At 50.3% G+C, this 14538-nt stretch overlaps 1 protein-coding gene across 2 annotated transcripts; it reads right to left on the reverse strand.

Annotated features, from left to right (window-relative positions):
• Nucleotides 1-515: 515 nt before the first annotated feature.
• On the reverse strand, nt 516-14257 carry LOC105280179 (protein disabled). Of its 2 annotated transcripts, none has more exons than XM_020031848.2 (7): nt 13482-14257; nt 10446-10660; nt 10219-10362; nt 8171-8323; nt 7431-7679; nt 7022-7270; nt 516-6928 (listed from the first exon to the last, which is right to left on the reverse strand). In XM_020031848.2, exons 1-7 carry the CDS (start codon nt 13516-13518, stop codon nt 2597-2599), a joined length of 5379 nt encoding a protein of 1792 aa, XP_019887407.1. In that variant the 5' UTR covers nt 13519-14257; the 3' UTR covers nt 516-2596. The 2 variants fall into 2 exon arrangements, with proteins under 2 accessions (XP_019887407.1, XP_019887409.1); XM_020031850.2 differs by having other exon boundaries at nt 10756-14257.
• Between the last annotated feature and the right edge of the window lie 281 nt (nt 14258-14538).

The following is a 14538-nucleotide window of genomic DNA, read 5'->3' on the forward strand; positions in this document are numbered from 1 at the left end:
GGAGCAGGAGAGGGCGGGGGTGATAATTTGTTAGCGTGCGCGCACCCCCAAATGCGCGAAATCCCGTCGAAGTGCGGCTCGTGCGGCGCATTGTTTCCTTGTTTGCCAGGTGTTTCGAGCACCGCGGCCGAGTGGAGGCCGCGCCATTGTTGCGAGGGAAGTCGTGCAGCCGCTCTCTCTCGACAAAGCCGGCGATCTAATGCTCTTTTATTGTGCATTGTGCGCGCACGGCCGAATCAAGGAACGGGGTAGTGGTGGTGGTGGTGGCCACGAGCGAGCGGGGGGATGATGTGCTGCGATCGCGCCACACTGGCGGCGCCGATTGAGAATGTCGATGATGACGCCACCTCGTCGATTGGCGCCTTCGTTATTTGTCCCTTTGCTTTTACCGCAGATACAGGAAGGAACCTCGGGATCGCGACAGGGGGATGCTAGGAAACCGCGATTTATCGTGGCTGATAAGAGCAGTTGGAGAGAGCTCGTTGTTGTTGTTGCAATTATCATCCAAGAGAGTTGCTGGGGATATGTATCGTCGATATATTCATTTTACTTTATACAGCAGATGATATCTCTTTTCCCGCCGTGGACCTCCGTGATCATGCGTGAAAGCGCCCGCGCGATCCCTCGGGAAGTCGTATGCAAAAACAGCGAGATGGACTTGCACGATTATATGTATAATTGATCGTTAGACGTATTAACAAATTGTGGGTGGGACGCGGGAAGAGTAAGGAATTGAATTGCCATTGAAGCCGTATTGTCATTATCATTCTGACGCGTACTCGCAATACAGAGTGTCGAGTAATCTCATTAAACGGTGATAAATAATTTACTACTATTATTACATAAATACATACAGTGTAAAATGTCGGCGTGATCGCGCTGTAGTTCGGTGGTTAGCGTAAAGTACTCGGTCAGCGTACATGCGAATACATTTGCGAATAATTGCAGCAAACCTTGAAAAATTGCACCTCTCGTACGTAAGATCGCATTGGATAGAAAAAAATATTTTAATCTGCGTGGTATACGAAATACCAGATTGGAATAATAAATTCCTTTTGTACTCCCTTCTAGATATGTTAAAGTGCAATTTCTATCATTCAATTTATAATTTCGAAGAATATTGAGAATACTGCGAGCTTGAACCACGAAAGAATTTTGAGAACAAAAAAGATTGCAATACCATATGTTGAGTTAATCAGTACGTTATTCAAAATGTATAAATATTATCCCTTTTACGAAAACACTGTCATATTAACTCGATTTTTTCAAACCAGTTGTTGGCTCAGGCTGTCACATTATTCTCTCAGCATCACATTTACAAACCAATAATGTTCGATTGAATTTAAGAGATAAAATTATCGATTCTCATGTTTTTTTAGAAAAGCCCGGTTTTCCAATCCGATCGCACGCATAAAATAAATACACACGAAGTCGTTTCGCAAAAATTACTAGTCCGAGTTCTGCCAGTTAAACGCTGGAAGTACGACAAACGTAAGATAATAATCATCTGCGTAAACACAATTCTACCACCCTTCGCGTATTTTTCACGCGTGAGAGCAATTCATCGGCGGCGTAACCGAATGGCAAATCGAAGGGGAGCTCGCAGAAGAATACACCGTGTCGCCTCGATTATGTACGAACGCCTGATGCAACGTAATCGATCCGAGCTAGTTAAAAATGTATAAAAATCATGTTTTGATTTTTCCGAAAATGCGCGCGATCGGTCCATCTTCTCTCCCAGCACAACGGTTACGCACGCGTGACTAGAATCGTTTTCGCTTAAAAGAATTACAGAATTATTACATAAATTATACGCTTAAATAAATTAACTCGCACTCGCAACGCGTACACAAATCGCGAACATACAAACAAATACGTAAAACGATGTAAACGATAATAACGCAATCACACAACACAAGATTTTATTAAATCATGCTGATTTCTTGTTTTCTCTCTCTCTCTTTCGTTTCCGGCAAATCACCCCTAATACATCAATCGTATTATATACAGATTCGTTAGAACAGTGACTAGTTATTTCCTTGCAGAATGTTTGCGCTTCAGCAAGAAATTACGACCAACAATTTCCAAACGCGTTGCACTCCCTTTCATTGTCAGATCAAATTAATCTCTATCGAAAACGTGAGTAGAGATGTCTTAACTAATCGATTTTATATATTATAATTGAGTATAACAAAGTTTACAATAATTAACGGGAAATTTTAACCTTCCTCGTAAGAACTTTTCAAATAAGCGACATGAATTTTCACGATATGATAAAAGCGCAGCGAAGATACACTATGGACAACGATACCTCCGCATTCGCCCTCGAATCGCGTTCAATGCTTTTCCGCTCAACATGGCTACATTAAAATTGCTACGACCGACGAGAACAAAGTATTGCTGCAGCGAGAATTACACCGTTTCTCACGATCCGCCGACGTTTCCCGCAATACTCAACGAAACTCATCTCGTGGTCTCTTTCCCTCTCTCTTTTTTCCTCATCCAAGTCTCAATGATTTAGTCCACATCGACGTCACTGAATTCAGCGCGGAATTCGGGTGATCCTCGGCCTCATCTCAGCCCGTCACTTGACGAATCAGTTGAAGAAGTCGTCGCCGTCGAACGGGTCGCTCTCCCGCGCGAAGATGTTCACCGACTCTGATTTCCGGATGTACTGATCGCTCCTGCTCTTGTTATTGTTGTTGTTGTTGCCGGGTCCGTACTTCCCCTGCCGCGAGTTCTTCAGCGGTAACGTGGTGGCGCGATGATCCGGCACGTTGTCGTCCAGCTCGGACTTGAAGGCGAACGCGTCGTCATCAAACCTCAGGTCACCGTTGAAGAAAGAGTCGCGGCCGCTATCTTCAGCCGTAAAGCCGTCGATCGACTGCTGCTGCGGGTCTTTAATGTCGCACGGTAATTCCTCCGGGGTGGCCTTCAGTTCGGACGACAATCTCTGTCGGTCAGACGTGTCGCTGGACGCGCTCGCCGTGGGCGTCAGATCGTCCTCGAAGTAGCTCGACCGCTTGCTGAACTCCCGTCCGGAAACATCCCGTCTGAGGTGATCCTTACTGCCTCGACTACCCGACGAGGGACTCGTCGGTGGTGGTTCACGCTTCTGATCGGCCACGTCGAGCGATCGTATCCGCGCATCCATGGACGCCAAGGATTCCAGCTGCGCGGCCGCGGATCCGCTCGGCGGCTCCGCGTGCTCGACGCTCTGCGCGAAGTCGTCCTCGAACGGGCTCTGCGTCTTCTGCACCTGTCGCGTCTTGTGCCTGGCTATCCGCTTGCGATGCAGCGTCTCGCTCTTCGCGTCCGGACCTTCGGACCAGTATGGCCGCTCCGCCCAACTGTCGTACTCCTGATCGCTCCCCCAGTAGCTCTCGCGGCTCCTCGATCGTTGGGAAGGCCGCAGGTAAGGATCAGAGTCGTTGTCGCTGCACTCGGACCTGGTGGTGCCGCCGAACTTGCGCGGATCTGTGTACACCACGTCAGGGTTGCGGCCGTCGTTCGCACTGTTGGGCCGCTTCGGCCAGTGTCTCTTCCTCCCCGCTGGATTGTACCTGGGCGAATCGTCGGCCGGACGTGGTTCGGGTCCGTATTCCTCGTCCCAGGACGGATAGTCGTGCGGTCGGTCCCTGTAGTAGTAGTACGGCTCTCTCATGGGATAATCGGCATCCGGTGGACCCCGTCTGCCCCAGAATCTGCCGTCCTCCTCCCATCGCCGTCTCTCGTATCTTCTCCTGCTCCACCGGTCTTCCTCGTCGTAGCCCATGCTCTCCTGACTACCGAAACGATCCTCCTCGCTCCACAGCATCAACTTCCGCTTCCGCTCGTCGTCGTAGTACGTGCCACCGTGGACATCGTGGCTCCAGTTGCACCGCTGCGACAGCGGCGGCTTCGACGGTCGACACTTCCAGTGTGCCTCGTATTGATCCTCCTCGTCCTTGTATGGCACTTTCCGGTGCGAATATGCGCGTCTCGGGCCCTCGTCCTCCCACTGGCCCTCCTCGTGCCAGGGCGACGGGTCACGTGGTCGATGACCCCCGCCACTACTACTGGCGCTCTTGCCCCATGGCGTTCCACGTCCCGACTTCCTGCCCATCCTATCGCGGAAGCTGCGCTCCCGCTTGTCGCCTTCCTCGTAAAACGATCTGTCCTCGAAGGCGGGAGCGTCGAAGCGCGGATGTCGCGACCAGTACCTGCCGTCTCCTCGTACTCTACCGTTGCTCTCTTCGCTCTCCTCTTCGTCCTTCCACTCGTTGTCGCTGTCACCCGAGTGTCGATATCCGCCACTGCCCTTGAACGGTACCTCCCTGTGGATGTCCTTGCCGTCCGGCGACCACGGCGATGTGCCGCCTAACGACCGCTGACCCTCGCAGGACGACCTGTCCGACGAGCCGAAGATACTCGTCTCGAACTTGGCCCAATTGCCGTCCTCTTTGCTGTCGTCTCTGTCCGATCGCGTTGTCTCCGCAAACGGACAGAACATGTCTTCGAAGCCCGAGGATGACGGCGGCTTGCCCTCCATAGCGCGATGCGTGCCGGTGTTCAGCATCTTTATCTCCTCGAAGATGTCCATCGCCACGGCTTTCAGGTCGGCGTCCTTTTTGATCGTGATGCTCGGGCTTGACGGTGGCGGCAGGTTGTCAGCAAACAGATTCAGTAGCTCCACTTCGGCCAGACTCTTCGGCTGCTGATTCTGTTGCGATTGCTGCTGTATCACCGGTGATGCACGAGCCGGGCTTATCATCTCGTCCTCGTCCCTTCTGATTGGCGACGGTTCCGGTTCACCGATGATCTCTCGTAATGCAGCATACCTGTCGCTCGACGTCGACGTGGATGATTTCACTTCCACTGAGGATCTCTCGGCCGCGGACGAGCCGTTCGTCTCTTCGTTGAGGATGTCTGAGCCGACTTTATCGGAGGACGTGCCGTTCGCGTCGCTACCCTTCTCGGAGTTTTCCGCCTTTTCCTCCGCCTCCATGATGGTCTGCGTCTTCTCGTCGTCCTCGGCGTCTATCTCCGTCTGCTGAACCGTGGATGAATCAGATGTAACGTCCGCGTCTACCATCACCTCCTCACTGTCCTTCTCCACGCTTTCTCTGTCTTCGACTTCCGCTAGTTTTTCTCTCTCCGCTGTCAGACTCGCGAGTGTATCGGTCGTCGTTGTCTCATTGGATCTCGCGAGCTCTTCTCTCAACAGGTTCTCGTCTTTGACCGGAAGCTTGACAGTCAGATTCACCAGCGAGGCGATGGAATCCGAAGTGCTCTCGCTGACCCTCACTTCCGACTCAATCTCCGTTCCATCGGATTGTCCGTTTTCGTCCAATTCTTCCTTTTCGCCCGTCTCTTCCATTTGCATTTCCTCTTTCCGCTCCATCTGCTCCATCTCCAGCAACTCCCTGAAAACCGCATACTTGTCGTACGTGGAATCTTGCTTCGGTGCCGGCTCGTAATTGGACTTGAACGACTCCGAACGTACAAAGGATGTCACACTGGACTCGATTGTCGTTTCGAGCGGTTTCGATGATGACAATGTCGATGATGCCATAATCGTGGTCCTGGGCGATATCACTTGTTCCTTCGTGGTCGTTGTCACTGGCGAAACGACAGTCTCCTGCACATCGTTGCTGGCAGTTTCTCTCGTCGATAGAGTCGCCAAGCATTGCGTCAACTGTGTCAGAGTCATACTCGTCAGCTGCTGGACAGTCATGTTGAGACTAGACGCCAGTTCGTCCAGATTCGTCCAAGACGACGTCAGCTGACTAAGCGTGATGTCGAGGGATGGTTTCGTCGATTTTTTCGTATCTGCAGCTGAAACGGCAGTGCTGCTGGTAAAAGACGTAGAGGAGAGCGACGTTGCGGGCGGCATCATCGTACTGAAGGAGTCCTCAAAGGCGGCGGTGCTGGTCGCGCTCATCGTACCCACAAAGTCTGATCTAGCGGGCAACTGCGGAGGCGGACTGAAATTGTCATCGAATTGATGACCTCTAGAATCCCTCGGCGGGCTCTTGTTTTTGTCGCGGGTGATTCTGGTAGGCGACGACGGAGTCTCGCGCTGCGGAAAGTCGTACTGAAAGTGTCCGTCCGTGTGCGGCGGTCTAGGGGGCGGCCTTGCACCACCACGATTACCCTGTTTCTTTGGCGGTAATGGCGGTGGATTGATGAGGACACTGCCTGCACCCCTAGGCGGCGGTTCTGGTACCAGATCCAGCTCCGCGCTCGAGCTGGACAGACGCGAATTCGCGTCAGACGAGCAAGAACGCAGCGGCGAAGCTGGCGACTCGTTCGTCACCGAAAAGTCCACCGGAAACTGTTTGTTGGGCTCTGCGGGGTGCGCCTTGCCACCCGGCAAATCGATATCGAAGTCCCTCTTCCGTACGGACTGGAGGTACTTTTTCGGACTCGGCAGCTTTACCAGTGCCTGCGTTGATTCCGTCGAGTCTCTGTCCATGTTGCGAAGAATCGAACCTCCACCCGTGGCGTTCGCGGACGCAGTTGTTGTTCCCTTGGACGACGTCGCCTCTTCCGGTGGTAGTGACACCGACAGCGGCTGATGATGAATCGATCTCGAGGACAGTTCCTTCTTCGGCGGCGAGTCCCCTTGCTCCTCGTTCTCGTCGAATCGCTCAAAGTTGGCGAAGTTGCTGTCCTCGCTGTCTCGCGACGACATCTCACTGTGCACCTTTGTCGACTCCATGCTATCCGTGGTCGTAATGTTGAAGTTTGTTGGGAAACTGTCGCTGGAGCTCGTGGACACCAGATCCTTGAGGACTTTCTTCGGCGGGTTCTTCAGGTGCTGAAAGAAGTCTTTCTTGTCCACGTACGGCTTGATCAGACCGGTCCCCAGGGGATCCAGCTCCGTGAATACGTCGATCTGCGGGCTCTTCGTCTGAGTATTGCGAGGTGTTGTCTCTACCGAGCTCTGTAATACGAGTGATATTTATATTCCGCGATATTTGGAGAACGGCATATAGCTGAAAGGCAAAACAAATGGTACAAATAAATTGACACTTACGTCTTCCTGGTCCTTCTTCGACGTCGCGTTCTTATGCAGATTTGCCAGCTCGTTGTCGGTAAAGAGATTCTCGGCCTCCTTATCAAACCAGTGAATCGAGCTCTGTGGTGGAGGTGTTTTACTGACTAACGTCGCCGGACTCGAAGTGCTCGATGCAGGCGGTGCCGGTACGGTGTGCTGCCGCTCCAGATGTCCTCTCTTCGTCGAAGAGGGCGGCGGTGGCAAGATTGGACGAACTGTCTCCTGAAGCTGCAGTGGACAAGGGAATTCGTTTCAAATATCAAAGAGGAGTAGCGAATACGTGATTCTTTATTCACATTACTGCTTTCTGTAATTGTAGTTTACTCTCTGTAATATTAACTTAGTTTCCAAGAGGGCTTTATTCCAAAGTTAAATCAATTTTATTAACCTTCATGTTTACGAAGGAGTCGCCAAACGGATCGGTCTCAAACAGGTCGTCGGTAGACGGCACGGGATTCTCGGGGGTGATCTTGTCCATCTGATGGATGCCCTGCTGCAACGAATTCAGCTCGAACTGCAGATCCAGCAGATCCGCGATCACGCCGCTCTGTGACTCGTTCTTGCGATCGACGGGCTTGTCGACCTCGCAGTTAGTCGTGCGAATTCGATGAAACGAGGACTCGGTGCCTGCTGCGCCCTGCGGCAAATCGATTATAGTGTATTCGCCCCCTGATGCTTAAAACTGCGTTATGATGGCATACGTCCTTCCTTTTTTTAATCGATCAATGTCGATTAATTCTTATCGCAGTTCCAAATTCTCTATTTGTTTAGATAATAATATTTGTTACAAAATGCAAAGGGCAGCAGCATAATCATGTCAACCATAATTAGCGTTAAACATTAATATATTAATAAATCGATCTTTAGAATTATTTCCGTAACCGATAGTTAAATTAATTCAGCTAGACTAGTCTGTCTAATTCTGTCTCTGGAAAGAGGAAAACATTTGATAAAGATTCGATTTGAACTTGGTACTGAAGAAACTGATCCAAGAGTCCAAGAGTTGATACTTCGTATACTATGAAACAGAGGAGCAATTAAAGGTACAACGAGTGGAACTCATTTGAGAGAAACTGTTTAGTCGGCGTATCTTGACTGTAGCAATTATTTCGAGAGACTGGGACTTACCTTAGTGTCGGGCGCTGGCTCAACGAAAATACCGCCGGTGTGGAATTTAATCGCGTTAATGGCATTCTGCTCTATCTGCTGTTTTGCCTGCTCGATTTCCTTCTTCTTTTGCTCGAACACTACTTGGAACAAGTCTCGCATCGCTATCACTACCTGTTAAGCAAATTTTCTCTCTTGCCACTTCTGCGGTACATCAAAGCAACCTTGTCTCTATTACATCTTTGAGACGTGATAATTTTCAGAAATTTTCGCTCCATGAAAGAATTTCAGATTCGAATGCTAAATTGTTTTAGAAAAGTAAATTATCTTTCGAAGAATTTAATTTTAAGAACAAAATTTTTTACTTCTCATTGATAAAGCACTCTTTTGACATGCGCTTATAATCAATTTTACGTAATAAAAAATAGCAAGAAAATGTTTCTTCTATATTTCAATCGAAATCTCTGAATTCTCTCAGTCAATCTGGACGAATTTCGGAGGATGAAAAATATCGAGGACCCAAGAACGCTATCCGCTGTTCGATGACAGCAATTGCCGAAAGCTCGTCCCTGTTTATTCCGCTTCCATCCCCGTCATCAACGCAACACCCCTCTGTTTGCCGCGATTCCACTTCGGTTAAAATCTCCAGCAGCGCGTCAAACGCGACCGTCGTCGTGTATACGGGCGTAGATTACCGGGAGTCGTTTACAGGAGGCGAGCGCAGAAATTAAACTTGGAAATTGAATGAAGGCGTAAGGTTGTTGAATTAATTTGCCACCTGTCGCGCGAGCTCCCTCGGCTGATTTCATTTTCGCGACGATGATCATCGCTATTGAGTTGAGCGAGTTGAGGACTCGGCAATTGTGCCCGCGATAGAGAGCGAAAGTCTACGCGCTCCATAACGGAGTTAAATATATTCCGCGATTTAGCGCGGCCAATTATAAACTTCCGTTCGCCGCATGATCCGTTGCGCATGATACTCGCTTCTTTGCTAAAAGTTCTCCGCGAACACCGGTAATGTATTACCGCAGGTAATAACGTACCACTGAACCCACAGAATTTCTTTCCGTCCAACAAGAATTACGAGTGCGTAATTCAGACAAGCATCTTTGTAGTATTCTATCGAATCAAATCAAAAGAATATAGTGTTAGTAATGCATCCTTTTTAACAAAACATTTAGATAACATCCAAATCTAATATTATTAACACAAAATCGATGTCAATTAAAATCTTTCAAATTCTGACGCATATAAAGCAAAATCCTTGCGACAAATATTTTCCCCTCATCGATCACGCCTACGGATGTCATACATATTAATTAACGACGATCTTCGCTATACTTCGCTGCAAAGAAAGGAGGCGCTCAAAGAAAGACGTGGTTACTCGGCGATTAAATCGTGTCGTGCTCGAACACGAGAGCGGGACGTGCTGACAGATTTGAATATCAAGAAGTTGCCGGTGGTTCGCTTTGAGCGCAAGTACGAAGCGAGCGAGCCGTGGATAATCCGGCAACAATCTCCCGCGGCGAGGACGCATCCGGAGGACCAGGGCTCGACGCCGGCGAGCCGAGTAATGCAATTATTTACATACGCGTCCGGGATTATACGGTCGCCCGGGGTCGATATTGCTTCTCCGATTGGGCAAATATCATTTTAGACTCTCCCCGTCCTCTCGGGCCCTTTCCCTCTTCGGCCACCACGCTGCGTCTATCCGTCTCCGATAATTGACACACTTTAACCGCGCTTGGAGACGTAGGAACGCGCGCGCCCACGGCCGCGAAATTGTGATCGCCCGTGCGTGTCCCCGATAGCTCTCTCGTGTCGCGAAATCGATTCGACACCCCCTCGTCTTGCGCCCTTGCACCCTGATTAGGTTTCGCCGGTGATACAATTCTTCGAAACTTCGGGGTTCGAGTGCGCGCGTGATTTGTGGAGAATTTATCGGGGAATTTGCAGGGTGAATTGTATTACTTTGCGTATCACGGATCCTCGTGTCATATTGTTAGATGAGAACACGTTTTCCCAGAATGTCAAGATGAGGGTTGAAGCGATGCGAGAATGGGACTTACTTGACTCGCTGCCTTATCAGTCTTAATGCCGAAGAACCGATGTCCGGTGTCCGGTGAGCCAAAAATATATCCGAAGGCTCTCGAGTCGCTCATGTCTTGAGCAATAAATGATATTTTATGCACCGGATGATGATACAAGCAGTCCTGCGAATAATTATAGAATAATTATATCATAAATTACTCTCCAAATTTGATCGTTTACTAAAAAAGAATTTCACGTGACTCACCCCTGTCTTCTCGTCCTTCAAACGAAGCCCATCTATGCTGACCTGAACGGCGATTCGTTGCTTGTGCTCGCCGGCGGCGCGAATCGCCATCTTCAGGTCAGCCAAGGCCGCCTGGCACATCCGGTCACCGCGTGCTTCCGACACCTCCAGAATACCGATCAGCTTCGCCTTGAACGATACACCCTCCCCATGAAAGCGGTTTGGGTCATTCTTGTCTGGAAGCAAGACATGCAGAATTATTGGAAGGGGTGAATCTGAGATTAAGTCACAAGAAATTACAGTGCAGATAGCACAAAATTGTATTTCTCACATGGAATTATATTTTTCGGAAGATATTTCTTTACTTTGTCAAAAGTAGCCTGCGTGAAACGAAATCAAGATTCTATTCTGTTGAAGCCGAGAAACTTGAGGGATCCACGAAGCTCGGAAGATCGGAAAACCGTGAAACTTCATCGGAAAATTCGACGGATGCAAAGTCGTCGTCCGCAAATGCGTCTCGTGCTTTCGCGCGGTGAATCGTCGTGGAAGTAACGCGAAAATGCAAGAGCCCACCACCATGAGGAGGAGCACTCATTGTAACGTCGCGACGTGTGAGCCCCGCTCAGTCTCGCGTGAAGGAGAGACTTGCCCGGCGGATCGAATTATCGTATTTGGAGCCACAGGGGTTCCGTGGAGCGATCCGGCGATACGTCCGAATGCATTAAACCGATATCGATCGGTCGTACAAGCAATTTGACCAGCGGGACTGCAAAATGAGAGAACCCCGCTCGAGTGCCTGCCGAGAACGATCTGCTGTTGCCGTGAAGACCGGCGTTAAAATTAATGGCTTAGAGCGGAAGCCGATAATTGGACCGATACCTATTTACAGCTTGGCGAACATTAGCGATTCGTAACGTCCGCTTCGAAAGAAAGTAGCAATATTGTCCAAGCATCGAAATGTAACCGATAATATTTGGTAAACGAATTAACGCGATGCAGCGCGGGGACAAATATTTATAGCAATGCTGAACGTGAGTCATACGCGAGTTATAATTTCGCGGCTTCAATGCGATCAACAAAGATAATTGGCGCTGATTACGACGAACGCGATTAATTCATACAACTCGATATTAAGTATCAAGGCGAAAATAACTGTTTATTACTGTTCAAGCGTCATAATTGTGCAAGGTTGCACAAGATAATCGACGCTAGCAGCGAAGGTGTACTCAAACGAGGGGAGGAGCACGACAGAGCCCCATGGAAAATCGCTAAATCTAAATAATACGGGGGAGAGAGCACTGCAGAAAAAAAAAGACAAGAGGCGCCAATTTATCGTGACTCTCTCCTTTTCTTCTTCTCTCAGCGGGCACCTCTCGCTGCCCCTGCGATTCTAATGACCGGAGACTGCCGTCACGTTTGTTCGAAGGCACTCGTCGTTCTCGAGTGGAGAACACCAACTGTCGATACTCGAGAATATACACCAATCCAGCATGTACCGGTCCAACTTTTCATCGCGAGGCTCTTTCACCGCAGGAGCCCGGGCTCCTTCCTTCTCTGTTCCCTGGCACCCCCTGCCAGATGCATCTTGCCGCGAGTTCCACTTGTCGCGCCTCCATTTCACAACAATTATTATTGCGGTTCGGGGGATGAGACGCGCGACAATGGAGCAACCGCACGAGAGCACGGGGTCGATTAACACGTGTACCACGAGCCTTTCCGTTATTGTGGAAGATTGTTTCGACCCTGAAGCAATTGGTCCAATTTTACCTGCGTTTAAAGGGATGATCAAAGAAGTTTAGAAAGAAATTCAATGATCCTGACTCATTGAGAAATTTGACCGAGACATACTTCCGGATGTCGTATAGAACATTGGTGGCTGATAGAAGTGTGATGCTATGACGACTATGTGCTATAGCAAGGTATCGTGAGAACATTTTTATTGCGACAATTTTTATTTATATTTTCCCTGATATTTTCGCTGAAAGAGTTGCTTCGAAGAAGACTGACTGCACTCAAACTTGACCCGTTTATTTGCGGATATCCTATCGTGTATGCACTGTATTTATGCGACGCAAGTCGTCATTCACGTGCAAAGATGGCAATTTATGATGAATTTATGTAACAACGAAGGATCGGCTGCAATCAGGAACAAATATAGAATGATGAATTGCTGTCACTGACGTGACTCGTTGAGAATTTATCCACAAAAAGCATGTATCTACGCGCATAATGACTTGCATTCTTGCAGCTCATTTAGATGCCACTTCCATCTGTCTCTCTTCTATTCACCGCAACGCCTTCTGCGTATATTCCACAACCGTAATTCAAGAAATGTTAATCGCTTCAGATATGCAGTAGGAGCACGTATCCATATACGGCACTTCGGAGCAACTTCATTTTTGTTATATTTTATCAAATTTATTTTATTTAGCTTGTTCGCATTTTTATTTCTATTTACATGAAAGAATATTTTCCAATCTGCCCCCATTGTCTTCTTTATGAAGATCCCCTATCGTATAATTCTTTTACAGTCCCATAAGACAATTAATGTTTAATCGAATAAGGGGATGCACGCGCTCCCTCGCGCCCCTCTAGAATCCAGTAGTAATTTCCAACACGCGTACGGCACAACTAGCATCATCTGCCGCCGAGAACGTGCGCGCGTTCGGACAGCTACACTGCTCGATCGGTAACGAATACGAGGGAAACCCTCGAACAGGCTCCCCCGGCGAACCCCAAAGGCAAGGGTTACTTTTTCGCTGCCTCACGCCATGCGTCGCGCACGAAACGCGTAGCGAAGCACCCCTGCGAAATGCACAACGACAAACGATCCGTCCTGTTTCACCACGAAGACGAGGAAGCCATATTACAGGGCGCCCTCAACTACCCCTAACCGATCTACAGGGTGGTACCAGAAACACCGTCATGCCCGGACTCGAGACAGACGGGAAATGTGCGAGCTCCGAAGCCGCTTGACGTTCGCGATCCTCCTCGCGAGGACGATAATTCACGGAGAACACAGACGTGCCGGGGCGGAAGCCCGGCTGTTCTACTCACACTTGCACGGACTGTTTTTTTTCCGTAAGGTCTGCATCGGTGGTGGTCCCGCGTAGACGACGGCGAGAGAGAGCCCCGGCGACGATGCAGGGGGATGATGAAATTTTTCTCCGTCTTACCACGTCCGTCCGTCCGTTTTCTCACCCTCCCCCTCACCCTCCCGTAGAACCGGTCGCCCTTGCTCAAGGCGCACCCTCGAACGTCGTCACAGTCGGGGACACGATCCTCAGCACGGACACATGTCGCGTAGCACGTCGTCGATCTCACCCTATCTTTCTCCCTCTCCCCTGGTCCCTCTGCACCCCGCGCACCCTCGAGTCCTTCTCTCTCTCTCTCTCTCTCTCTCTCCCTCCCTCCTCGTAACTCTCTCCCTTCGTCACTCTCCTTTTCCGTTCCCCTCTCGCGCCGTTACAACCCCCGCTGGCGTCTCATCCTCCGCACCGCGTATTTTCCACGAGTCGACGTAAGCGCTCGGCGACTGGCGGCGTGTACTTATATCAAAGCGTACTCGCTGCGTCCTATCGTGACCTCGAGTATTCGAGTACTCGGGTACACACGCACCACTCTCGCACGCACCTAGCGCGACGCACCCCGGTCACGCATCGCAGAACGGGGACGGGGTGCGGGATCGCGAGGACACCCGGGGACACGGTTCCGCGCGCGCGGCGGCGAGCGCGTGTATCCGCGCGCGCGACGTAAAAACGCGGAGGAAGTGACAGCTGCCTCCACCGTGCCGCCGCCGCCGCCGCTGCCGGCACGGGTCGCCCATGCTGGTCGCTCTTATTGATCAATAATATACGCCGCCGCCGCCGCCGCCTGCGTGCCTGCTTGCCTGCCTAGTACTCGGCTTCGTCGCTCTGGGCCGCTTCCGCTCCGGCTTTCCCACAAGCGAGCCGGCGCTTTCCCGCGAGCGGCCGAATTTCCGGCATCCCGACCGCAGCCGGCGGCACGCGCCGTCGAGCTCCGCAAGTGCGAGCCTCGGCGTGCGCTTACCCGACAAGCGCTTCCCCTCGCTCCTTGATCTCTCTGCTCTCTTCCCTCCTGCGAGGTTTATTTG

Source organism: Ooceraea biroi, chromosome 8 (assembly GCF_003672135.1).
Source record: "Ooceraea biroi isolate clonal line C1 chromosome 8, Obir_v5.4, whole genome shotgun sequence".
Lineage (NCBI taxonomy): Eukaryota > Metazoa > Arthropoda > Insecta > Hymenoptera > Formicidae > Ooceraea > Ooceraea biroi.

Bases quoted from the DNA above. Each gene is read 5' to 3' on its own strand.
- LOC105280179 (XM_020031848.2), bottom strand. From the start codon at position 13,518: ATGCAGACCTTACGGAAAAAAAACAGTCCGTGCAAGT. The intron at 8,324-10,218 runs GTAAGTCCCATT...TTTGCTTAACAG, and splicing joins CTGATAAGGCAGCGAGTCAA to GTAGTGATAGCGATGCGAGA. The intron at 7,271-7,430 runs GTTAATAAAATT...TGTCCACTGCAG, and splicing joins ACTCCTTCGTAAACATGAAG to CTTCAGGAGACAGTTCGTCC.